The sequence below is a fragment of the Anopheles stephensi genome, chromosome 2, assembly GCF_013141755.1.
Source record: "Anopheles stephensi strain Indian chromosome 2, UCI_ANSTEP_V1.0, whole genome shotgun sequence".
Lineage (NCBI taxonomy): Eukaryota > Metazoa > Arthropoda > Insecta > Diptera > Culicidae > Anopheles > Anopheles stephensi.
This window is the reverse complement of record NC_050202.1, coordinates 90,828,971-90,856,588: the sequence shown is the minus strand read 5'-3', so window position 1 is coordinate 90,856,588 and position 27,618 is coordinate 90,828,971. Positions and strand designations below refer to the sequence as shown.

The following is a 27,618-nucleotide window of genomic DNA, read 5'->3' as shown; positions in this document are numbered from 1 at the left end:
CTGTGTAGCTGCCGTCTTCTGAATAAATTTAAATCAAAACTACCTACACCCGGATCTACCCGCAGAGCACGAGGATCACTTTCATTTCCGTCTACTTGAGTTCCAACATTGTGCCACACTCGATGGTGAGGATACACCTTTCTGTTCGCGATTAGTCCACAAACGTTCTTTGAAGCCTTTGCTTTGGAGCCTGCTGAAACAACCACCCAAATAAGCATTTGTTGCCAATTTTATTCCGCGCATTGCTGGTGGAATTGTTTATTCTTGGCATTAAGAATGTAGAATAATTTCACACGCGAGCTGTCACGCCTTTCCTGGAAGGTGTTGAAGTTGCTGAAAGCTTCATTTACCGCAGCAAAATGCTCTTGAAGGAATCACTTTTTTCGGCGAAATGATCTTCAAGAGCAGGTTTCATTCAACGCTGGTTGACTCTTCCACTGCGCAAAAACACAAACCAGTCCACCAGAAATGTGGTCCAAATTATTCATCATCCCCACACGCCAGCCAGATAACCCACGCATGATTATTGTTTTAAGCGAGCAGACGCCTAGCTCCCGGCTAGCTCCGATGGCATCACCTTTTTCTCTCGAACCATTCCTTTGGTAGATACCCTTCACTGGTTTAGTTGCAGATCTCCTGGCAGCGCTCTCGTGACATAGTAATGAAAAATTGACCAATCCGCCACTCAAAACCAGCAGGCTTTTTGGCACAGAATCCACAATCGTCTAGTTGACCTATTTTTACAGCAAAATGTCGCTCTATCAAAAGTCTTAACCGAATTGTAGATTTAAATCACACCATATTGTGCAATCCTTCAGACATCCGCTAGGGTGCTAAAATGGTAAAACTTATTCCTACCAGTTTGATAACATACGAACGAAATTCTTGAGAGGAGCTTGATAATAAATCGCCTCCCACATCATCTCCGTCTCCATTAAAACGACTCTCAGTCAGCAGGATATCGTCTGGAACGAGACACCACATAAACCATCGTCCAGTTCGTCCCATATTTTAAGCGATCTATATACTTAATCCTACAAGTGTCATATGCACTCCGGTGCGAATTTCCTCCCGGGTCAATGGCCCGTTTCATGGACTCTAGGGATCCAGCCGAAACCTATCATGAAGGCGCGTTGTTGGTGAGTTTGCCCAATGCTCCATCCCCACGTTGATCAACAGTAACAGTGCGTGGTAGTGTCGTCTACACGCAAAGAACCCTTCCCTATAGGGACCACGAGTGGGATACACCACGGGTTGACGCGAAAACGAACCAAACCTTGACATTTTCACTGGTACCACAACCTTCATTTCACTTCGTGGTGAAACTCTCAATGGCCGGAACATCCAAAATCGCGAAAGTGGTACTTACTCACTGTGCTGACAACATGATTGCAAGGAAGCTGAACGTTACTGCGAATGATCAAGAACGCCTCCGATTCGGTTTTGCATTTCTTTCCCTTTTGATTGATTTATTCCCGACCCGCTGGGTACGCTTTTTGCATGCACAACACCGAGGGATATAAAATTGTTTAAAATATACACGGTAAATGCTTAAAATGCATAGTTTAAACAGGTTAATGAGCACACACACGCATCAGCTCGTTTCATTATCATTTTCTAGCCAATGTGCAATGCTCCGTGCGACCAATCCATCAATTCGCTCCGATAAGAAACATTCCACCCCAATCCAAAGCCATGAACTCCAAAGGCAAATAAATTGCCTATTTGTTATCACCGCGCTAGTGGTGGTGATGGTTGTGGTACGTTTTTAGCAAAAAAAAAAAACCATGCAAAACTCTGGTTTTATAGCGCATCAATATTTCACCCCTTATCGCCGTGCACAACTGGCATTGATTAATATTTGCTCAACTGATACAGAAGAAGGTGGAGCACAAAATTAAATTAACCGTGCCTCTGAAACACATCCACCAAGAAGACTGTTTTTGAAGAACTTTGTAGTAAAACGTTTCAACTGTTAGCCTGCCGCATTGCCTTTCAGGGCCAGAGCGCTTTTCTCGCCATGCACACGTTGGTTTGATATTTATAGATGGTGGAGAAAATCTACCGCTTGACTCCTTTGGGGCGCACAGCAGATGATCCCAAAAACATCAATTAACTTCACACATACACAGCCACACACACACAACAGCCGCTCCAGTGTGCAACAATGTGCCCAGATATAGAGAGCAGCCAAAGAGCGCATTGCAACTACTGCTGCTGCAGCATTATTATAGCATCAGCTTCTTTGTCGCTTCTTCGCCACGTGAAAGCTCTTCTGCCGTTCCTCCTGCGCTGGCCCGATTTTCTAAACAGCAGCAATTTTCACTCGACAAACACACCACACGGTGTGTGTGTATGCTCACGTACGCGCGTTTGCACTTCACTTCCGAATAATTCCTACCATTCCGACCGGCGCTCTACAAAACCCGGCGTGTGTGTGTGTGTGCCTGTGTTCACGGTGCAATATATTTTACTCTTTTTTGCTACTTCTCTAGGGAGACAGCTTTGCCTAGCCCAATCCCAAAGCCCAACTCTCCCGGTATGATAACGAACGCTCTACGAAATGAAGTTGCGCGCATCGGCAAGGTTGAACGGCTGGGGAGATCCAGCTCGGGGTATTTGTTCAAGTGCAATCTTTGTGTGTTTCTTCGAATCAAATTTTATCACGCAAAATCGTGCAACACGCACCAGGACACTGTTCCATTGCACACCTCTGACTGTAAGAGCTTGTGAGCTTGAGTTTGTTAATCAGTTTTGCACTTAACAAGAAGTGCATCTGCACCAATGCGTAACCGAAAATGTAAATACGCTCCTAGCGGTAGACGGTGGCCTCAAGCCACGGGTTGCACTTTTCACAAGTTGCAGCTGATACATTATGCTTCATTTCATACCATATGCCCATCTTCTGTTGGAGAAAATTCTCACAAATACCAAAGTGTCTGCCACCGACACAACACAGTCACTGGACACGGTGGTTACTAAATTACTTCATCAAATTTAACCACTTTCACACCCATGGCCAAATACACACGTTGGAATGCGATAACCATTTAAATCACTGAGTCACGCCATAACTATCTGGTGACGAATACACATACGGGACGACGACGACGGTATGTCCCACACGTTATTGAACACAAAATATTACGCTGCACTTCTCCGCGATCGCTAGTGGTTTCAAGCGATTCTGTCACTTATTATTCCTTCGACTGCATTTAGCGTCTATTCACGCAATCGCTTTCAATTAATGCACTCCTCCGCCCCCTCACTAGACCTTGCACACGCACTCACAAACCTCTTTCCTTATTCGTAGTGAATAAAGAACAATGACAGTGGCACTAACCGCATGCAAGTGAAACAAAACTGACAACAGGTTGACATCCCCGGGCACACAAAAAAAAACTGGCAGACGATAAACACACGCACGAACGTGACCGAGCTCTACCTACAGCATGACAACACGAGCAACCACAACCGCGCGTACGCTTATCAATGCTGCTGAGCGACAACTAACCGCGAAAAGCTCCACGAACCGGGCTCGTCACTGACAGGCAGCGCGCGCGCCTGTGAATCTACCGCACGAGAGAAGGGGCACACACACAGCGCGAGAGTCCCGGACCGTGCTTGCGTACTCGTAAGATGCCGCCGCATCACACATCGATCGACGGTCGCCGATCGAACGCACACGATCGATCGTGTGACGAAGATATGACACGGCGCGGCGCACACACACGCTTTTGCTCTCTTCTCGCTTCTGTGTGTTTCGACTTCAGCCGGTGGCCACAACGGTAATGATGGAGACGCATCAGTTCAACGCACGAACAAGTCCCATAAGCACACAAGAGTGCTGCGAGAGAGAGAGTGTTCACCCAACGATTCAAGAGCTTTCGGCGAAGAGTATTCTGGGGCCAGCCGTGAGCTACTGAAAGCTACTCTGCTCGAAATTTTAAAGAGACACAAGAGACTCAAGCGATGAGTGTATCGCAACCCCCCGGGGAGAAAGTCTCGCCAGCTGAAGAAGCTCCACTAGTACGAAACAACCCCCAACGGCTGAAATGAGAGACAGAGGGAGAGATTTGAGGGTCTCCCACAGCATAACCAAGAGCCGCGAGCGATGCGCATTCGCAAACATGCTTTCTTTTGATGCTCTCAGCCAACGAAGAAGAGCAAACCAGTGTGCTCGAGCCGGTGATAAAGCGGCCACTCAGCAAAGCTCCACTTCACGAGAGTTCCCAGCCACACACACTGCATGGGGAAGTTCGTGAGTTACTTCCTACGTACCCATCCAGAAGGGTTTCAAGTTTTGCAGTTGAACGTGACGTTAGAGTTTTAGGTTTTCTTGTGCATAAGCAACACCAGAAAGAACTCGCGAATTAAACATTCCTTAGCGACACATATCACGTCACCGAGGGAAATTAAGCGACTTCTGTGTACCACTGTGCATTATGTCACCAATTGCAATCGAATGTGTTTGGTGCATACTTCGTAACAAGAATTATTCATTCCAGAACATGACATCACCGTAGATTTAACGCCCGTTCATACGAGATTACCGTTAAAATACGCCCCTAGGTCGGCTCGTGTTTACAAATACATGGCGAGGACGTTATGTGAGTTAATAATTCTCCGTCTATCTGCTACTGACTCAACAAACTTTGCGGATCAAGCCGTGTTCCAACAGGATAGCTGGAGTTTTAGTACAATGTTTCACTCTCTCCATCACCGAAGCATATCCTTACTATCCTGAAGCAGACTGTTGATGAAAGGAAAGCCTCTTAAGAGTTTTCCATCCATTAAATATGAGCATCTTGCGAACTCTGGTAACCTTGATTGAGCTTTCAAGAGTGCTCTTTGTGCCCTAAAGTTCACCAAGACTGGGTTGTGACGTACGGCTTTGAGTTCAATGGGAGGGATCATAAGATTGGTCCTGAAGGTCCTGAAGAGTTGGTTGAACTTCTTGTACATTCAAAGATTCTTTAAGGACCTTCAAATAAACCTTTCCTATTATTCCAACAGTTGGCTCGACGAATGGTGTTGTTTACTTACTTGCTTCAAATATAGAGGAGCTGAGACAAGCATTAGGATCCTTACCTGTAAGAATAAAAATAAATTCGACATTAGTATTATTGTACTTGGTCTGTACTTGTATTGGTTGGTCTAAACAAGTTGCTTCACCTCTGATACCCATTTTCCATATAATTATGACATGTGTCTTAAATCGCAAAATAACCTCCGATAATTAGCACGTGACTCAACAGGAAAAAGAGGAAGTAAAAAGTGTTTACATTGTTAGTCTCGATCCACACAGCCACAGACTGCTGCTCAACTATGTATTCCGCCCAGTAAAAACGAAACAAAAACATCAACAGGAAACCTACACCGAATTGCTATAAAAACTTAAGAACGTGCAGTATCTTCCATTTGCCCCGAATGACGAATACTGCTTTCACCGAGAAACTCTTGCCAACGCCACAAGGAGCCGTATCGTGGCAGCAAAGCTTTGCTACATTGTGAAACCCCCAGCTTTATTGGGGTGAGTTATTACTTTTCCACCGATCGAAAGCATGCACAGTAGCAGCACGATGCATCTCAAGAGCATGGCGATGACGACGACCGACCCTCTTACTACCAAAGCACGTTTAACGAAAAAATAATAATAATTGCTTATGTGCAACACGACGTCATCGGGAGTGTGCGCGAGGATATTATCGTGTGGTCGTGTGGTCTACAAGCTTCAGTGGCACATTTTCAACCATCAACCGCCCGTCAACGCGGCTCATCTCGGCTGCTCGTCCTCTTTGCAGCAGCTGACGACTAAATTGAGGCGCGACGAGCGTGTGGATGGTTTCGAGCGAACAGTAATTGTTGTACCACACCGCGTACAAACATGCCTCGGTGATGCCATATCGGTCGACACGATCGATGCAGCAACGAAGCGCAGTGTGAAGTGGTTGGCGATTTTCACTGCAAAAACTGGTTCACTCTTGTGTTCGAGCAGAGTAATGAAGTTAATTGCCTTCGTGTGTGTGATAAGAGACGCGTAAGATGCATCTAGTCCGAAGCGTTGATGTTCTGCACACTTCAGGAAAAATGTATCGCAAGAACATCTTCACGATCGCAACTTTTCGCAACTCTAATTCTTATTGAAACAAAGTCAATCAAGCTCCCCACAGTGACTCTAAATGCCACCATGCCCTGCCCCACTCGTTTGTGTTGAGCAATTCATTCAATGAGATTATTCAACCGTTCTTGCCTTCCCAAGCTGGTTGGTTCGCCCGGGTCGAGCCGGCAGACTAATGGAGTGCACGTACTTGCACGCTGCCATCCAGAGACACAAGCATGACAAATTAGCCAGCATAAGATCGAGTTCGCAACAAAGCAGACATGGGGCTTGATGAGAGACAAAGTCTACCGGGTGCAGTGTAGAGGCTCATACACACACGCCGAACCTTTGCGAACGTGATTTTATGTTGAGATCATTATGCTAACGGTCCACACATTATCCTTCCAGCGCGGCGTGGAATGCATTCCTGCACTCCTTGCACCTTGGTCGGGCAAGACCTCGCCGACACTGTTCGATTGAACCACGCACGAGGGTTGTCGTCGGTGTGCAAGAAATTCAATCCCAACGTGCACAAACCAACGTTACATAGCACACCACGAGCCTCCGAGAATGGCAATCGAGCAAGTCGCTCGAAGACTCCCTTTCTTTACACCAAACCACCAACACGAAAAAAAATGGATTCATAATTGCGACGAATTATTTATACTCGACAATTTGCTCTCGGTTTGCTGGCCGGACGGGACCGATGTGCTAATAACGTTCGCTCTTGAGTGCGCCACCAACATGTAAAGAGTACCAACATTTATGCTTCCATGCCCAACTGGCCGGAATCGACAGTAAAACGATGGACACGTCACTCGGGTTGGATTAGTCCGGTGTTTGGACTGAGGAGGTGTGTGTTATCTAAGACACTCTACTCCCTCTCTGTGTCTAATAGCACCCTGAATTGCCTGAATTGACAATTATGTGTACACAAATGGTGCAGTAATCTCGCCGACTGCTTCTCCTACACCGTGTTCTTGTGGTCCGATTACAAAATAGACGTTCAGCATCCGGCGGCATCACGATCATCTCGACGGTTCCAAACGTTATGCAATTAACCGTTTATGTTATGTGTTGAGGCTCCAATGTTTCGTTTTTGTGGGAGCAAGTCGAATCGAGTTTGTTTGAAAAACTGAAAAGAAAACAATAACTATCAGCATCGAAACGTTTCAGAAGTCAGTAAGATGGATCGTCTATCCTTGTACTGCACAGCCTTGACCTTCATCTGTAAGATCAACTTACATTTATGCAAATCTTTGCCATCGGGAGAAGACTTAAACGAAGGCATCAGTAATTCGAAGCCTGCGGGATTCCGTGGTTTGCTTAACCTTCCCTTTACAACTTTGCTGAGCTGAGTTATAATTAACGATTTCCGTTTAATCGCAACAAATTGTCTAGTGAGGGTGAGAGGTGGGATAATATCAATTTTGCTTTCCGCACAACTTCATCTTAACTCTACGGCAATCTGCAATTCAAAGATGATTCACACCACGTTCAACGGTCGGTTTGATAATTCCTCGTGCCGATGTTTGACTCACCTCTCAAGGATCGAAGGCTGAATAAAACAGCGAACCGAAAACAACTCCAATACAGTGTTACAGTTGTTTGCGTTCCATTCATCCTGCCAAATTCCATTGCAAAAATTGAAAGTTTTGCTGAACGCATGTGGTGTCGGTTGGGTCAGTTACACCAACAACAAAAATGGCCATAAACATTCTCAAGTCCACAGCCTTTCACGCACAGCTGTTTCACCAATATCCGTACGTCACGACATGAATTTCCGAAATCAACGTGACCTCCAACCTAGTCCAACCGGTCCTATTGCTGTAAAAGCAAGCCTCATAAAACTCTTTTTAACGCCACTGCTACCAGGATGCTGTCAGTGGACGTTGTGAAATATGCCGCCACGGTGCGTTAAGCAGCTCGTAACAGCAGGTTACAATCCGCAACATTGAGGCAAACGGTAGCACAGGAAATCATGCTGGTTGGAAGTAATGTGAACGATAGTAGAGCTGTCGGAGATTCATTATAGAGATTATCGGGCGATAAGGCATAGTCATACAACTCTTATGGCCAACCGACGCCATATGTGATGTCATAAAAAGTACGGCCCGGTAGTGGATGCGACAGTGGCGCCAGTCTTCATACGGCAGGACCGGGGTTCAAATCCTATCTGGGCTGTTGTCCTATAGTGAGGACTCGCTGTCCAACTATGTGGTATCAATAAGTCTAGGAAGCCAGAAATGGCAGGCATGACCTATAAGAGGTGAAGAAGAAGATGTCAATAAAATGAGGTGATATTTCAAAAATGGTGTATATACACCACCAGCTGAGATGTCTTGACAAGTCTAGTTGGGATGTCACCTGTGTCAGATCCTTGAAGCGATGTAGACAACTCAAAAAGTGACTTGAATGCAGCACATTCGGCAACGTCTCATGCAACCAGAGAAAATAAAAGCTTCAAACAGCCGACAATATTGATCTCACAGGATATTGGCAGATACTGGCCAGGGCGATGATTCGAATAACATCTGCTGAGATTGCCGCAGTCATGTCGCTTTTGATGTATCTACTGATTGTCTTGACGTTACATCTGGTGCTGTTGCCATAAGAGTTGATTTGGCGTTATCAACTTATATTTTAATGCCTGATACAGATTATACCAGACAACCAGGAAAAGTGATACAATCACGAAAGCGTGTTAATTTCAAAAAAATATTTCAAAGCCCGTTAATATTAATTGATGTTCCAATTAAACAAACATCATACATTTGCTAACTGTTACTGCTCTTATCTTAATCAGATTTCAATTATAATAAACTTCACAACATCCGAGTACTCTGGCACACAACTCACTCGATTGCACCCGTTGTGTAATCGATTGACGAAAAGTTTATGCGAATCGGAAAAAAGCGCCACACAACGACGCGCATCGAACCGTGGCCAAACAACACAAAGCAAGGTGCACATAAAACAAGTGTCATGTCTTCCTTGTCACATGACTGCGGTGGCACACGATGCAATGCTGAAATGCATTTACCCACCTCAACTACCCCAACTCTCATCGCCTCAGGTAAAGGCATAGCGCGCTTCACCTGACCCCTACTGCTGCTGCCGCGACATCGATGGTTGATCGTTGGTCGTCGACTGTTGTTGTTCGGTAATATTGCGCAAACGATTGACAAATATGCACCACACTCAACCACCAACCCATTCATTATCGTACCACTGCTGCAAGCGAAGCAAAATAAGGAAGCACTTGGCGAAGGTACGTACGCTCGGTACGAATTTGTAGCGCATTGCAACACCAGCGATTAAACAGCATTGATGAATAAATGTGACGGTAGGTGGCGATTTTAATTTCGCTTCCTGCAACACAATTGTGACAATAGACGATGATCCAGTGGCGTCAAAATCGATGCATTAATGAGACCGACCGAAGAACCGCGCAAATGGTGCCACAGCGATCGCTCGCGCCAAGCAAATAGCGCGGCTCAGATTAGCGGCCGCAACGACGACAGGCAAAATGGCTTATTTAGTTGGCAAACCGTTCACTCTAAAACACTTCAAACAGCAGGGCCAGGAAGAGTGGAAGAGTGAAGAAGGGGTTGAGTCCTCACCCGTCCGTGGTTGATGAAGGAAAATCAACACTTCGGAGACGCCTACATTAGCAATGGGCTGAACTAATTGGCAAAAAGCACGCGAAAATGACGCGAATTTAATGGTGGTTGTGGGGGGGGGGGGGCTGGGGTGGTGAAGCTAGCAAAACTAGACACACTTACCATTCCTGGCGTTCTCTTTTTTTGCTACTTTCGTTAACGCACCAAGATCTCATCAAATGAAATTATGTAATTCTTTCTGACAGAAAACAATCAGCCCCATACATTAAACCAATCTTGGTGTGGCGTTTTTGGGCTTTTTTCTTCTTTCTCTCTCTCTCTCTCTCTCTCTCTCTCTCTCTCTCTCTCTCTCTTGCGATCTACGTCAAAGTGACAAGCGTATAAATAATACGCTCAAGATATACGGCAATTACTCATTCTTCAGGTCGTACCATAATATTTGTTCGCGCCAGGGCAAAAGTAAAAGGGGAAAGAGCTTGAGGCTCAGGAGCAAACGAAACAAGACCGTGTCCTGAAGCACACTGCAATAAAGAAAGTTTGCAGTTAATCCGAGCAAATAGCCGATGGCGAAATAATCTTTGATCGACGATCAAAAGCCATCCAATGGCGAAGGATTTATAACATGCAACAAAAAAAAAACAGCCGAGACATACGATCGGTCAAATTTCGTCATTTTCAATGAGTTTAAAGCACCTAGTCCCGTCTCTTGACATGTGCAAATATGCCAGAGAAGCAGCTGATGATGATGATGATAATGGAACGGAAAACATACTTTGGCATGCCTACGGACAACGCCCATGACGAAATCATTTTTTTATGCTACCACCAACGGACAACAACATACCCCAAAGGCATGCTTGAATGGGGGGAATGTTGAAGGCACTTGTCTCGCACGACAGTGACCGTTAAGAAAATTAAATCATCAGTTGCGATTGGTGAAGGACACTCTCGGCAAAGGAGATGGGCACAAGTAATTGGGGGGAGCCGGCGAAAGAATGGTGGATGGCATGTGGATTGGAATTCATTGAAGAATTTCGCAACCTTTTAAAAACAACACCAGCAAACATGCTTCGTGCGTAAAAGGAATTAAATTCGTCTACTGCTTCTTTTTTGGAGCTACCAATATCTCGAGGAATGTCTTGTGGGGTGTCTTCTTAGCCGGAGCCTTTCCTTGTGACTTCCTTGAACAGATTTTACCTTGGATAAAAATCTTTGGTCTTGCGTACACGGAGATGACATCCTTCCTCCAGATGGGAATTGATTGCAGTACGTTCATGTCAGCGACTGAACCCTTTACCAACACACCAACAGATCGCCCTGATATATCCACGATTAAAGTCCCATATAAAGCTTCAAATTAGATCACCAAAGCCGATCGGCACTTCGACTTCCACGTGATATGTATATCCAACTGACGGGGAAATCTTCTCCACATTATGATCGGGAATCATTATCACTGGGTGCTGTTACGTTAGCCGTTGGCGATGTAACGGACAAAACAGTATCTTTCACACCTTCGCGGTCATTTGCAATCCGACGCATAATGAACGGTGGTCCCCCCCGTGTCGGTCGATAAACATTGCCCGAAAAATGTTGCATTCCTTTTCCGGTGGTCCGACGGTGACCACTAGAGCAGTTGCCTTGTGTGATTGAGTTTAATTTGCCCATCGTTGCATCACCGCAGTCCGACATCCGACGGGGTCCCTTACAGGCGCGAAAAATGTGAAAAATTTCCTTCGCTTCGGTAGAAAATTGCTTTCCGATTTGCATGCCAACAACAACACCAGCCGGCGCAGATGAAGATGAGGCTTATGGATGCTGAGTTAAAAATTTCGGTAAAAATTATAAGTCACATCGATCTTAAATGTTTAACCTACAAAGGCCTACAATTTTGGGTACAATTTCAGTAATCACACGCTGCCAATAGGCCAACAACAGCCGTCCCACATCAGTAATCGAACTGCTTTCATGCGTTTTGTGTTATGCGTTGCTCGTGTTGCACAATGCGGATTTAATCGGTGGTCAAAGAGAGATAGCGTTGTCCTGTTTCGAAAGGAACAGCGAAAGGAAAACAGCTCAAGAAATGTTAGTGCTTGGATTAATTTTTCGCGCGACAATTTACCCTCAAAGCAATCAGATAAGGTCACTGTAAAACTGAATTTTTTGACGCTATCGCAATGAGGTTGAAACAAAAACCGAAATTGCTTGCTGTCATTCGACATAACGAGCAGCTGCCGTAATAACGAGCAAAACCATCAAAGAGAGACGATTGGATAGGCATGACCTGCATGATGTCCCTGGTCCAGTCACGTTGACAACCACACGTTTAAACGACATCGATTAATGACAGAAACCACCTTTTTCCAACCGCAATCGAATGAATATCGCACTTGCTGCAAATTTAATGAAAATACGGTTGAACGTCCCAACCCGGGGAGTATATGGTGCGATTACTGTTAAAGCATACAAACAAACATAAACACACGGCTCTTTGGATAATACTAACAAAACAACCCACCCGATCGATAACCCTGCCTTCTGCTGGCGAATGCTGTTCAACTTCCAACCAACTAATCACAGGCGAGGACTTCATGCTGGTTAATTATAATACAAGCCCAAATTCAAACCCATTCCATCGGCGGCAGCAACCGCTTGCAACATAACTCTCTGCACAGCGCGCATTATGACGGTTATTAGCACGGTGCGCATACTTTGAACAGCAACAATGAACACCCGCAACTATAATCACAATGAGCAGCACGGGCAAAAAGTAAACGCAGGAACGTTTTATGGCGCTAAACGTTCGGGTGCATATAAATCATTGCCCTGCATGGGGTGGTGTGTGCAGCATAAACCCGGTGGCTACAGCACATGAAATCCATTTCCATTCCTAGGCGCTAGGCGGTGGATTAACTCATTTTTAATTGCACCCAACCGAGCGGTAGAGATAGATGCAGGAAGAGATTAAACACACAAATCTACATGCCGGCCTGAGAACGCTATCTGCTCCCTTCAATTTTTTGTCACACAACTTCAACGCAAACTCCACGGAGCTGTGCAGGACACGCCCTGGTTCTTACGCTAACACTTCAATCGGTTGGAGTAGCTAGCTTTGTGGGGTTTTCTTTCTCCGCTTGCTACCAAGTAACGCCACATAAAAGCCGTACGAATGAGCGGTTCTCTCGTTGATGTTGCATACAGCCAAAGCAAAATGCAACGACGGACGATGTGCTCTTCATTTGAGCATAGTGCACTTTAAATTGAGAGGGCAAAACGTTTAAGTAGCACTTCTAGTGAACACTGCGTCACTCAATTCCTGCGTTTGCACAATTCCTGGTGAAAGAAGTAACATCTCCCTCGAGCGAAGATTGTGATAACTTCATAACGCAACTTCAATAATAGTGTTAGCGTTAAAATGTTTAATCTACAAAAGTTGATACCCAATTTCAAAACCTTCTACGCTTCAAGCTTTAAAAAGAGTTTACTTCTTGCTTTAAGTCCACCCTTCCTGCTCACCAGGACTCTTGAACGGATATTAGAAATGACACTTGTAACTTCAAGTTACTCTCCCCAACTTTCAAGACATTCGTGCACATAATGGTTATGATTCGTACGTGAGTGGGATATACCGGTTGCATTACTTCACGGCCACCATATTACTTCTCAAGCAAGCTTGAAACTTTACTTCCGTTCCCATTAGGTCACACCCGAGCCAGGGTTTTATCTCGCGTACGATGCCACACTGCACACGACTACGAACCTCCGGATGCGAGATCCACAGGTTACGATAATTCCAACCATATGTACACCATCCGACCGAAAAGGAGATGCAAAAAGTACTTCCAGAGTATGTTCGCACAAGATCCACACTAAGACTCGCTTCAGGCGGATATCACGTAACGCAAAACAAAATAAGACGGAAGGGCGACAACACACACCACGAGCAGCGCATAACCGCTTCGATCAAAGAAATCGATCCCCACAGACGGCGAGCGACGGGCAGCGAAAGCTTTCTCCTAAGCCCGTGTGAAGGGTTACGGATTAAGTGGTCAGTTTCAGTGGGCAGCTTTGGCTGCGCAAAATTAATGAAAGAAACCCGTGTAGCGAACCCATTGGCTGCTGCTTTTCGCCAATCAAAATATCCGCACACCTCGGCAATGAAAAGGATTCCCCGATTATGTACTACGTCCGGAGGAGCGCTATCAACGTCGGAGGTCTCTCCGGGAACTCGGGTGTAGTAAAAGCTTCCGTAAAATTGGGCTACCGGTTGAAGCCGACAGATTCATCGAGCCCACCAACAAGCGGATGATGGTAGAAAGGCACCATGACGTCGTTTAGTGTAGACAGTTTGGGGTTGGCTATCACGTGATTATTTGCCGCGTTGCTTTTCGGCAGGGTTTATACATGGCAAAACACACATCAAACAAAAGGAAGCGTATCGTTGCCTAAATCGGTTCGGTTTCACTCGTGATTGATTTCCATCTTCGTCCGAACTTTAGGCTCGAGGCGCACTCGAGGACCCTGGAGGCGTATTTCCCTTCAAGTGATCATCGTTTAATTTAACGACTTTCTCCCTATCTTTAAGCCGGTATCTTATTGTCGGCAAACGCTAACGCTTTGTACGGCGAAATGTTTATTTAAACATTAATCAGGCGAGATTAGCTTGCAAAAAGGCTCTAGGGTGGCGTTGGCATATTGAGATTGCAACTTACCTTCTATTGTTCCTGAAACGAGAAGAGAAAATGATGAGATGTTAGCCAATCTTAATCAGTAACGGAAACTCGAAACGGATGAAATCTTACAACTAAATAGTAGACTCTTGATACTAATACCTTCACTAATGCCGCATAATTATGTCTGTTGCTTAATTGCATCCTATTTCTTACGAGATAATTTCTACTAGACATCCTACACCCGTTAACAGACAAACAGATTGACATCCTGTCGGATATTATTAAATGGCTTAAGAGATCGGTTTCCCCTGGTGGCCACGCTCGGTGTAAGCAGAACGAAACATTAAATTACACCTAAAGTTAAAATGTCCCATCAACTGGTGCCTGGCGATCATCGAGGAAGTTAATCGCATTCGTCTCATACCCCAACACAGTACCCTAGAAGCAGTTTTATCCTCTGCATGCAACACCCAACGGCAGTGCGACTAGACTAGCAACGCTACTAAAAGCCGGTTTTGACGTGACCAGCTGCAAAGCACGTGACACACAAGAAATGCACCATCATCATGACGGGAACGCGGCAAGGTAGCTACTTTGAAGTGCATATCTAATTTGACTTCATTCAGGTGTAAAGGGTGTAACGACGTTTCGTAAGCTGTCGGATGAATCGCCTGGGTGGAAAACAGTCAACCTGCTCGCCAAGACCGTTCCTCCGACTATCGTATCCGATTAGGTTGCCACTTCCTAGCTTAGTTTCAAACACACCGCTGAAGCAGTGCTGGAGGTGATAATAGATTGCTACCGGTAAACAGATATTTACATAACATCCCGCCTCTTGCTAATATGTAGCAGCGATTTCTAACAATAATAAGATTTGTAAAATATTTTCCTCGGAGACTTTGCATTCTTCTACAATTTTGTCTTAGTATTATGACTTATTAAAATAGTGCACACACTTTCCTTCAGCGCGGTCTAATCGCGACAAAGTGCAGTCCTAATGCGAGCATATCCGGTTTTCATGCCGACTGCTTCAGTTTATCTTTCCCATTAGCATCTTCTCTTCGTTGCCGGCGGGGGAACAAAACAAAACCCCTGTGCTCTCCCCCCCTAAAAGCTATCCAATTTAGCGCTCATGCATGAAGTTTCTACCATTTAAGGGAGTCACTGACTGACAAACGCTCAATCCTGGAAACCGCCACCCGCGGGTAATAGGAAACTTGCAAATAACGATAATCGTTTCTGACAGCTGTCGGCAAGTGTACAAATACACTGCACCTTTGCTCGGTGCACATGCACAGTAAGGGCAAGTCTCATGGCGCTTCACGAATGTTCGAAGAGGGTAGACATGATACATATCACATGTTGCTCTCGCTGGCACAAATTATCAAGCCTTGAAGGTGTGTATTAAAAAGAATCTGCGCTCGCAACAAAAATCTGGTTGGCTGGTACTAATCGCCCAGCACGTCCAGCAATTCGTTTTGAGCTTTCTCAAACAATTTAAAATCTCAAAAAAATAGAAGAAACCCTAACCTTCCCGCCAGTCACGTCACCACTCATAACAGATTCAACATTTCATTTCACGCCTATTTGTCTAATTTGCTTCGTGTTTTAAGGGCAAAAATTATGTCACAAACTTTTTTTTTCTACGCATAATGAACGAATCGCTATGATGGGGTGTAAATTGCAGTCGTCATCCTTGAATATGACATTTGAATTTTTTTTTCGTATGAGTCCTTCATCATTATTAGGAATAGCAGTCGATTCGTCAACAACTTCATGGACTTTCCTATCGATTCGGTTTGTTGCTAACGTCTCGACTCATTCGCATTTTGAATGCCAAGACAATTGTGCGAAATTGACGATTCCGCGATGAGATCAATTTGCACCTTGAGGCTAATAGACAATTTCACACATTACTACATGCGATGAGGCATAAATAGACAAATTTGGCCTTATTTTTGACCAATGCGTTACTGTTATTCGTCTACAAAAAGCTGCTTTGAATCATTCTCATAAAAATCATTTATCTGAGAAAGGCACATGGTATGGCGTGAGCCTAAAATCAAAGCAAAAAAGATACCTTTAAGATAACATTCCTTTCTTCGATATTCTTGCTATTCGTGGTTACTGCACGTGCGTTAAACGCGATTGTCATTGAGCTCTTTAACTTAAACAGGTTTCAAAGACCCTAGAATAATGCGAACATTATTTACCATAAGGCACTAGCTGTGCTGTACACTGTCACGTATTCGAAATAGATATTAAACTATCTAACGCAGCTCACATTTCCTTACATGGTTGCAGATAGTAGATACTTTAAATCAGTATAGCAGCAAAAACTCTACGAGCTTGCAACCTACTCAAGCGAGGTCTCTTTCCTGAATTCTGTCACTACATAATTTGCTTACAAACATGCTTTTTTAACTTAAACGGTTTTTTGTAGAATGTGTGTTTCCATCCGGAACGCCAAAAAGCAAAAGAATGATTTTTTTTTACAAAAATACCTTCGCTACGTCAAATTAGTAATTTAAACTAAAACAGTAATTATTAACTTATTCTTATTTGGCTATACAAACTCTAGAGAATTCCTGGTCCTGACTTGATAAACAGTCCTATCTATGTATGGGAAGGCGGTCTGGATGGGATGGGATATCCGGTTCTGCCTTGTGAAGACCGGCTAGGCCAAACGGACCGGCCCAAAATGATTGACTATAGAGATTATTGAACATCTGCTATTATTATTCAGTTTTCTATGCTATATTTGCTTTACCCGTTTTAAGTCGAGTTCTTACTCTTCTTCTTCTTCTTCCTTGGCACTACAACCTCGAGAGGTCTCGGCCTGCCATTTCTGACTTTCTGTGACTTAATTTTACCCGTTATAAAGTAGTCAGCCCTACGTACGGGGAGGCGGTCTGGCTGGGATGTGAGCCCCGGTCCTATTATGTGAAGACCCGCGCCGTTATCGTCTCGGCCACCGGACCGCCTCAACCGCGTTTTCTTACATTATGGCTTATATTTATGCTAGCTTTAACTACATAATACGTAGCTTAAACTGTATGTGACAGTCCCACAAATTAAAGCCCATACGTTTTATAAAATTTCTTTGGCTATATAGTATTCATTTTTATAGATTAACTATACTTAATATACTATACTATATATAAATGCTACAAAAAATCATTTTGCAATCACGACCTGCTAAGTAATTCTGGCCATGGTTTACTAAACCTACTATACCACGTTGCTGAATCACTATTGATATGCTAATCTATCATCGATTGTGCTGTACACCTGATATTAATTTGTTTGATTATTCTTTCTTGGCCTAACGACCTCTTAGGTCATGCCTGCCATTACTAGCATACTTGATTTTTTTATACCCTATGCTTGGACAGTCAGTCGTGACTATGGGGGAACGGCCCAGATGAGATTTGAACACCGGTCCCGCCACGTGAAAACCGACGCTGCTGTCCCATCTACCACCACGCCGCCCCTTGTTTGTTATATGTTTAATTATTTCTTATAATTATCGTATTAATTCTACTATCTATAAATCATTGTTCGATCGCAGATCGTTAATTGCTTTTGCAGTCGGCAGTTGCCTTTCATTCTTCCAAATTTCTTCAACTGTTTCCAAATGTCACGGTTGGTTGGTGTTGAAAAGTAGATAGACTTACCTAAAATGAGAGAATAAAAAAATCAATATTAGCAACGATTCGAATTTAAATTGCTCAGTACGGATTGATTGTGAGATTCAGAACAGCAAGGAGCCAGGTAATCCCGCCACATTCCATAAGCCTCTATGCAAATGTCAACTGTAAACAATTAATTTTTCATTCCACATCCGTCCATGATTAACGTCCGCGAGAGTGGCAAACGCTGCTAACCTTTTTCACACCTTTGGTGCAAAGCTTTCAGCCAACCACCGACACATTAGCGCCGTACCACAATCTTATAATCTTGAACCAAAGCCAACAAAAAAAAAACAGAGCTATCCAAAACCCTCATCACACGCAACTGCAGCAACAGAGAGCGCCTATGGACTCCACAGAAGATGGACGACTTAATTTGCAAGTTCACCCATCAGGGGGCTGCCGGATTTGGCCGGCTTTTTACCAACGATGGTTCACCCTTTCTTCGCAGCTCACTACACTGAAACACCAGACCACCAGACGCATCCGTACCAGCCAAAGGGAATTCAAAATACGCAAATTATTACCGCGTGCGAGGAGGGCGCCCCGGAAGACAGGAAAGCGGATAGTCTATTTTTATTTTCCGGCTTCCGGCTCGGGGCTAACAATAAATAACCCTAACCCACCTGGGCGAAGGGCTGGAAACTATCAAATTATAATGCACCGCTGCTTACGATGGTCCACAGCGAACCAACAAAACTTGCCGACGACGGTGGACCTATTTGGGGAGGTGTGATTTCGACCGAGTTGGCAAAAGTCCTACACAAAACGGAATCAAAAGAGCCAAAGATCCGGGAGGGGGGGGGGGGACGAAGTTAGACGGTTGTGGAAATTATATGGATGTTTTCCACCGTGCTTGAATAGGTTGCAGGAAAACTACTCCATATATCTGGCAAGAGGTTTCGGGTGGGACGGACACTACCACTGACACACCTCGGTTAAGTATGACCCACTGAAGAAAGATGGAATGTCAGGAAGTGAAAATTTATCGATTTACAGTTTGAATGGGCCACAGTACACACAGAGCCATCGCTCCGTTGCCAAATCCCATGTTCCCAGTGACAGTGACGGACATAGATCAGCTGAACCGACACGCAGTAGACGCCGCGCCAGACGACGTCAAACCATTCTTGCCAAAAGGGAACTCAACGTGCTCTCCTTTTTGGTCTATTCTTTCTCACCGGGGGTCATCATCAACTGGGCACGGATCTTACGCCGGCAGACATTGGCAAACCGATAGTAGGATAAGGCGGCGCCTCGTAGTTGTCTATCGTAAGGTTTTTCGCTCGCACAACTCGCTTCGATCGCTTGTTCAAGAGTAGCGAATAAATTGTATTTGATCGTTTATCATCAACCCCATTCTGCCGAACTTTCCAAATATGGCGCATAGGCGGAGAAGCGTCATTCATGTCTACGCTTGAGGCATAGACTAGGTCGGCTACAGTACAGAGACCTCAGCTCTACTTATCAAGCATGGCCACAACCTCCAAAAACGTAAAACTAGGATTCGGGTATAGCGAACTTTGGGACCAGCCAAAAGTTAGAACACGTTCAATACTGAAGCCAGCAGAGGAGCAGAACACTATGGAGAGTGGTAACGCCTTCAACGAATCGTCATGGTTTGCGATGGCCATGACCACGCCACATCCAACCGGGGGTAGAGGAGCTTGTTGCCGGGGCTTGCACAGTCGACCGGCTTTGTTCATTCAGATTCAAATCTCGGTCAAACCCTTTCCCTCGAACGCCATGTTTGACGCCATCCTCCCTTTTCCGACTCTCGTCTATGCGCCTGAGTCTTTTGTTTTATTTATATTTTCGCGCAAAAAACCACCCGCAGGAAGAGACCCCGTTCGACATGGTCATTGTTTCGTGCCCGTGTGCGTGTGTCGTCCGAATTGGCCGACTGACACACCGGGACGCATCACCTGTCTCTCAAGACAGGTCTCGGGGCTCTGCGAAAATGTGACAACGAAACGTTGCATGTTTCGGTTCGGCAGAGGCTAGTCGTGACACTTTTACCCATATCCACACAGCCGACGACACGACGACACACAAAGTGACACAAAAACACCCACGCAAGATAGGGAACCGTTTAATTGTGTGTACTTCGTCTCTTCCGCTACATCAAATTGACCGGACCCCCTGGACGACTTGTCGATTGGGTTGTTCTTCTAGGCGGACAAAGAACCGCTCGTGACGCGCTGGGTTTTATACACCGTGACCTGGCGAGGTCCACAAGGTGACAGTTAACGCCAGGGGCAGCACAGCACGGTGGCGGAAGTCCGCGCTAGAGAGAGAGAGAGGGACGTACCGCATCGCCTGACGTCGAACGTCAGCATCTAATCTTCAAATGTGATCATTACCCTGCATTCGTACACAGGCACGCACACCAGGGCAGAGAAACGTTGAAAGACGCTGTGTACGTGGTACATTTTACGCGAGCAAGGTGAACGACGATGCGCATGGATGGATAGGCGCAATCCATCTCTGTGATGCTCTAGCTGGTGCGCAATTTTCCCTCAAACTATGATGTCATGCTTTCCCGATTAGCACCAACGTCTAGTGTGTTGTATGTTGTCCAATTCTGATACAAACCTTTTTTCCCCTTCGAAAAGACATCGGGTGTTGTGCAGGATGCTATCACATGACACGCAGCATTATCAGAGAGATATAATTTACTGACGACCACAAAAAGGCTGGAGGTGTCCACCATTGTTGTCATAGTCAAATGATTAGCAAGTAATCGTTTGCAACGTGCCTTGGAGCGTTCTCGAGTGCATTATCGAATGCGAGCGCAAAAAATCGTGGCCGGTTCCTTGTGCTAAACTTTTTTTTATTGTGTCACGTGTGCAAGTCCGAGCAGTGCTAATTGCTGGCTGCTCCAATTTTTGCCTCCATGCGTTGTCAAGCGATAAAGGGTTTAGTGCCAGGGGAAAATTATAATTTTGACTTCCAACAGAGAAATTTAAAATCGAGTAGCATTTTGATACGAAATTCAGTAACTTCACGAAGACCGCTTGGCTTTTGTCAGAAGCTTTAGATCTCCAGTGTCATCATGACCAAACATAATTTCATTTAAGATCCATTGAGCATCGTGACACTGCTAAACCAGAGATATTCTACGCCTTTCATGCGCTCGATTCATCGGACCACAGGAGCGCACCAACACGACCAACAAACCCCCGCACACAACGGGCCCATCGCTCTCTGTTCGCCACACACAACCAGCAGTGGCCGGCACATGGTGCAGCATTCCGGCGTGCACATGCAACGCTGCATTCCCATTGGCATGCACTGACAACGGAACTATATATAGCTCAAACTACCGAAAGACCTCCCCATGCAGCATCGCCCAACACACGCTCACATACGACCGTTCTCTCGATTTCCTTTGTCACATTTTCAACAAGCGGAGAGTGTCGAGTACGGGACGAAAATAATATTTTCCCAGAGCATGCAAACCAACGCACCAACGCTTTGGGGTCCAATATTTCCACGCACTGCTCCAACGGGTGGAAAAGTGGAACAGAGCCGCACCGCAACAAAAGAAAGCCAGCAAGTGACGAAGCTGACGACGATATAGCAGCGAGCGGAACAGCGATTGGAAAATTCACATACTCCATATTCCTTGTGTGCAGCACGACGATGACGCTGCTACCACCGCACGGGGAGTGAAAGTACGGTCTGAAAACCAAAAGCGCGTGAAGCAGGAAAAACCCTCCGAGCCGAGTGGAGCTTCTTCAACGGTGCTACTGTTTCCGTACACATTCCTTCGTTCCGGATAGCGACCGGCAAGATTTTCCACCGAGTTGCCTACGACGGGCACACGTTAGCGCGACACTGTGTCGCACTGTGATGGGTAGGCCGCCGCCGAATGTCCCGACCGTCTGTCTGACTGTCTGCCAGAGAATTCGATGGGTTTTATTTTTAAACAGATCGGTTCTTGGATGCGCACAAATACATCCAGAGCGGCGTATTAATGGTGACGTGATAGAACATTTTATGACACCAGTACTTGGCCGACATTAAGACGATTGTTTTATTAAGGACCAGCAAGACGACATAAACTACTAGAGATTAGTGTAATACATACTGTTAAAACTGATCTACGAAAAGCAGACCAAGAATACAAAACAACTCATCATGACTCATGAGTGTTACCTTGACACACGCCTCCTATTTCCGTAAGCATAGAGTTCATTTACAGAAGCGTACACTACACAACCCAGCACAATGCACAACACAATAGACGGAAATGATTTTATGCTGGCACGCACAGCATGATCTACATCCAAGGACGCTCGAACTGGTGTGCGTGTGTATGACAGATACACGCCGCCACCACCACCACCACCACAGCGACAAAAGACATACCCAGCAGCACACACATCCATCGTCAGAATCTGCAACTGACTGTACTATCGCGAACCATCGGGCGTATGAGGTAACGCTCGTAAAAATGACGTCACCGTCTATTAGTTGCCTGTCCCTCTGAACAACCCGACCATGTAACAGTGAAGCGAACCGGTGTGGTTGTAGCTCTGGTAGCTTAATACCAACATCATGATAGGCGTAGCAAATCACAACAACTTCGATGTGGCAGCTTTGCAAGTTGGTTCATTATGAAGAGTCCTGCTCCAGTCTCTTTATCGACAGGAGATTTTGGCATACAAAAGGGTGTAGTGGATTTTATTTACGTGGCTGAAATATTGGAGACTAAAAGGGCACAAAACCGTGTCATGTACAGCATGATTTATGTTAGGGTAGGGTCACGCTTGCAGATCTACCACCAAGATCGGAATTTCGCAAGGTCAGCGATGCTCGTGCCAACGGACGGTTATTCAATTTATTGTACTTTTTTGACTTCTCGCTTTTCTATGGATATCTTCGTTACTCTATCAAATTTATTTAACAAACTTTTATACAGAAATGAAACTCCCAAAAGCAAAGCTTCACTTAGCAAATGAAAGCCTAAGCCAACCACATTATTTCCGTTGCGGTCTTCTCAGCAGAATCTCAACGCAAAACCGGCACTGCGCCATCATCACCATCCCCGGGCGGGTCCAATTGACAGGACCGAGGAGTTCGTTACGAAAAGGTTCATTCGCAACATTATCCAAACAAGGTTAACCTCACCGAGTGTCTTGCCGAGTGGCAAAAGTATTAAATTTGCATCTTCCACATCAGACCGGAGAGCGTAGAAAGTATGAGACACGAAAAGGTATGATGGCACAACATTCCACGCCGTGTTGTTGTGGATGTACACATCCGGAGAAGCATTTGGGAGGCAAGGTTAAATGTGATTTCTCGGTGTGATACAAGCTGGGTGAGAGCAAGATGGAGTAAGATAACGTCTTTTGTTTCAATAATCCACCGGCGAGGTAAATTGGAAAAGTTTATATTGCAAGATAATAATAAAAGTCACCGAAAAAACGGCAAGATATCGTCTTACACTGGTGCTGGATGTACAACAACATACCGCGAACTTCAAAACAAGTCAAAGGATTGATTTCAATTTTCTGCAAGGTACTTTGGGATGTAGTCGGATGACTTTGTCTAGCTTTGTGGCAAGATTTTGATTGCTTTTATGAACTGACGTCAAACAGAGGTACCAGCAATAAACATGTCGCACTCCTGACTATTGAAGACATTAAAGACTTCAGACCTCTCCTATGCTTTTCAAACAAAGCTCCACAAACGCATTAGCCTTCCGTAGTGTGGAACACGTCCATCTTGTCCGCAGCTTTGAGTGCGGAAAATTTCCCCAAAAATCATCAATTTATCATGATTAGCATCAGCATAATCCACGGACACTCTCCAAGACCTCACCAACAAACCCGGTCGGCAAATCGAAAATGCACGCTCTCTGCGCCATTGCGCCCCCCAATTTGGACGAACAAGATATGCATCCGAGAAAGTCCAGCCAAGTTCCTCGAGAGCGCTGCAGTAGTAAACATTTCTCAGCTCTATGTATTTCCCCATGCAGCTTCGGTGAATCGAAAGCCGAACAACGGAAACCTCAATGCATTTCGGTGGGAAGGAAATTTGACCCATTCGCCAAATTGTCTATGGCTGTACGTGTGTGCGTGTATCGGTGTGTTTGTACCACCGCAATGCTGTTTCCTCCTTTCCAATAGGATGGCCTGGTCCACTCTCTTAACCTTAACCAAAAATAGAGAAAATGGGGTGGAAAAAAGCGCATGCAACGACTTCAAACCAAAAATGGCCAAATACACAGCCCCTGGCCCCACGGTTTTCTATGTCATGCGTGTACTTCACAGTCGCTTTGGGCACGGGGGCTATCGGCGAAAGGCGTTTCAGATCAAATGGCATACAATTGTGTACGGAAAGCATTTGCTGCACACCATTCCGATCCATCCACATGGCCGTTCCTATCTTTCGGTTCGGTTTTCAATAAAGACAAAACTTTCACCAAATAGCTTTTTTAGGATTTGTAGGAACTCACATTCGTGACTGAATAACTTTGAATTATTTTCATTAAAAAAAACGCTCTTCCTATCGAAAGCTTCAGAAAAACAAATGAAGTGATGCCTACTGTCAGTTAGGGAACTAATCGCTTGGCACGCACTTCAGTCATCGCCCCCAAATAAATCCTGCCTCTGCCTCGGTAACGTTTGCCAATTTATAAATGATGTAATATCTTCAACGGTATTCGGACGCATTGCTCACCAATTACGTGCACGTCCGACCACGAAACGTAGCAGCAAGAGTAAGAAACCTGCCACAACAAGCAGTAAAACGTACTGCCGACTCCCATCACGATTAGCCGAGATCGTCTTCTATCGGTCCAACTTTAAGGCTTCGCCAAAGGCCGATTGTCCCCCCCCCCACACACACACACACACACACGGTCACGTATATATTGATTGCTTTCCAAGCAGCGTCGTCGTGTGCCATTTGCTTCCACGTCGGCAAAAACGCCTAACCACCCGACGTGTATCTCATATTCTTCGGTGTCGGCGGCACACCAAAAAGTGCCTTGCGGCGGGTCATCCAGCGCCACGACGTGAAACGGCTAGCTGGTGGCAGACCTTCCTGGAGGTTCGATTTCTTCCGTCTTTTCGCCAAAGCCGCAATCAACTACGCTCAACGGCTGGCTGGACGTGATTTGCATCGCAAACCAGGCTTGCGGCGAGTTATTTTGCGCGTATTTTATTACACATTCGCTGAGTTTGTTACCCTGCCGGTGGTGTCACTTTTCTCGCTGGGCAGACAACGTGGCGACGGCTTCAAACTTCAAATGTCTTCTTTAGTTCTAGCCCTACGCCACGGTACGCGGCATCTCATGCTCTTCCGAAAGTTATAAAAAGATCCTCACGTTCGGTACTCGGGGCCAGATACTCATAGTTCGATGATTTTCTTGATGAAAATTGCGGTTCGAAATCTGAAGCAAGAAAATGTTTTATGAGTCAACATCCTATACTCTGGTCTTTGGTTGGGGAGGAGGAAAAACGCTGGGAAACATTGGTGGCATTTCCGAACAGTGACGTAAGCGCGCAAACAGACAGTTCGTGACCTCACGTGCTCATGCGGACAGGGCCTCCAAGGGAGGTACATTTATTTTCCGCATGGCATCGATCGCGTGGCCACTGGGCAGACACTTAAGGAAGTGTCGCCAATACGTACAGCAAGGTTTTCCCAATATTGACCCCAAACATGGCGGCACACGACTTTGCGGCATATATTACGGTTGGTCTGATTTATGTCTTTAATTACAATGGTCCTGGCAGTCCCGTAGCAGCAGGGCGCCTGCGTCAGACTAATCAGCTGGGCGTAGAATAAATGCTTGATTGTATCTCTGGAGAATCTTCGGAGAGCTTTCTTCAAAATTTAGTATTATCCTGCAGATTAATGTCTAGCTTAAAGTATCTTATCAGAACCAGGATTTCTAACTTTAAAAATAAAAATTTTCATAACATTTTGATCCCTCAAGGGTGTATAGTTTTTTACATCAAATTCTTCCAAATTACGTCAAACATCACTCTATCTATTAGATTTTTCACTATTTAAAGGGTAAGTGAATCATGGCGCATCGTCACCGCCATTATCTTGCTAACGACGGTTGGAAATACCTTAAAGCGAATTTCAACGCTCAGCTGTCAGATTAAAACATCACACACACACACAAACTACAATTTACTCATCATGCAGTAGGAAAATAAACATTCATAGTTATGGAAAAAAAAACTGTGCCATACTTCCGCCTCATAAATAGCTTCACGAAAGCACTTATGAATATTAGACCCTCCTGCACACCCTCCATCCTATTAGCTAATCCAGCATAATTAGTGTTGTCCGCTCACAACATTGCGAAACTAGAAAACTATCGAGGGGTGTGTATGGTTTAATGTAATTTGTTTATCAACCATCGGGGCCTGGACCATCCAGAATTAAATATAACAAAGTAAAGGAGACAACAACCCATGCAGGAAATAGGTCAACTCGGAGGGAATAATTTCTGACAACCCGACATGACGTCATTTTTCCCTCACCGGAACATACTTCTCGCGCCTTAATGTGGTCCGCGACACCTCACGCTGTAGGTACCGAGCGATGTGCATAAATTTAATCTGCAGCGTTCGAGTGATTAACCGTTACAAGCCGGCGTTACCTGCCGTTACTCGTCGACAGTGCCCGGTGAAAAAAAAAGCAGACACACACACACTCGACTGGGTAATGTTTAATTTAAATTCAGTGCGCTTCACGTTGTTAGCAGGTGAGTTTTATAAATATTACATTAAAGTTCGCTAGCTCGCTCTCTCGCTCGCGGGTATGCAATCAGACGCTTTTTTTTTGTCCCTTGACCATGAATATTCATAGTGCAATTATTTGCCTGAAGCAAAAATGAAGAGAACGAATGAAAGAATGGAGGCAGTTGGCATTTGTTTGCTGAAACGATTAGTGTTTTAGTGGAGAAAGTCATTAGGAATGAAATATAAATACATTTTTATGACTATTTTTATTAAACCCATTCTCGTTTGTTATACACTGATTTAAAGTACGCCGGGTCGGGCGGGATTTGATGCGATCGAATCCGATGATCAGAAAATAGTATCCCGTTCTCTCTATATTTATCCAATCCTATCGATCCAACTTAATCTCAGCTTTAGCCAACGAACGAATGCAACGGTCCGGTCGAGTGTGGGTATTCCTGTGCAAGCGATCGAAGCGTTTTCAGACACCAAATAAACAGCAGATAATCGAATAGGAAGGCCAGACGACGACCATTGTGTAGTGCTGATGATAGGCTTTTTCATTCCTTTCCCTTACCATTCCAATTCCTTTGCCAGTCGAGGATAATTAAATTAGCACACAACACTACGTATATATTGGCTAGGCCGATAGTGTGTGCGCGGCGTCAGTGGTTGGGCGTGTCAAAAAGGAAACGAAAAACAGATCGAATGCAAGTCGCGGCTTTCCGCGAGAAGAAACCAATCGAATAAGTGGACGGAATTGGTTTTAATGCCCCAGCCAGGTCCACCGAAGCCGATCGGCTGTTGCAGCAG

At 45.1% G+C, this 27,618-nt stretch overlaps 1 protein-coding gene across 31 annotated transcripts in view; it reads right to left on the bottom strand.

Annotated features, from left to right (window-relative positions):
* LOC118507611 (capping protein inhibiting regulator of actin dynamics) overlaps positions 1–27,618 on the bottom strand; it is a 96,675-nt gene that overhangs the window by 52,743 nt on the left and 16,314 nt on the right. For 8 of the 31 annotated variants that reach the window (XM_036046308.1, XM_036046314.1, XM_036046304.1 and 5 more), the window contains 2 exons: positions 14,439–14,450; positions 5,047–5,091 (listed from right to left, as the gene is read on the bottom strand). The exons of 2 other annotated variants lie outside the window; for them this stretch is intronic. In XM_036046308.1, the coding sequence (XP_035902201.1) occupies positions 5,047–5,091; positions 14,439–14,450 (57 nt within the window). Of the gene's footprint in view, positions 1–3,343; positions 3,489–5,046; positions 5,092–14,438; positions 14,451–27,618 lie in introns of those variants that run through there. 21 more of the 31 variants (XR_004905677.1, XR_004905678.1, XM_036046322.1 and 18 more) reach the window with 7 other exon arrangements.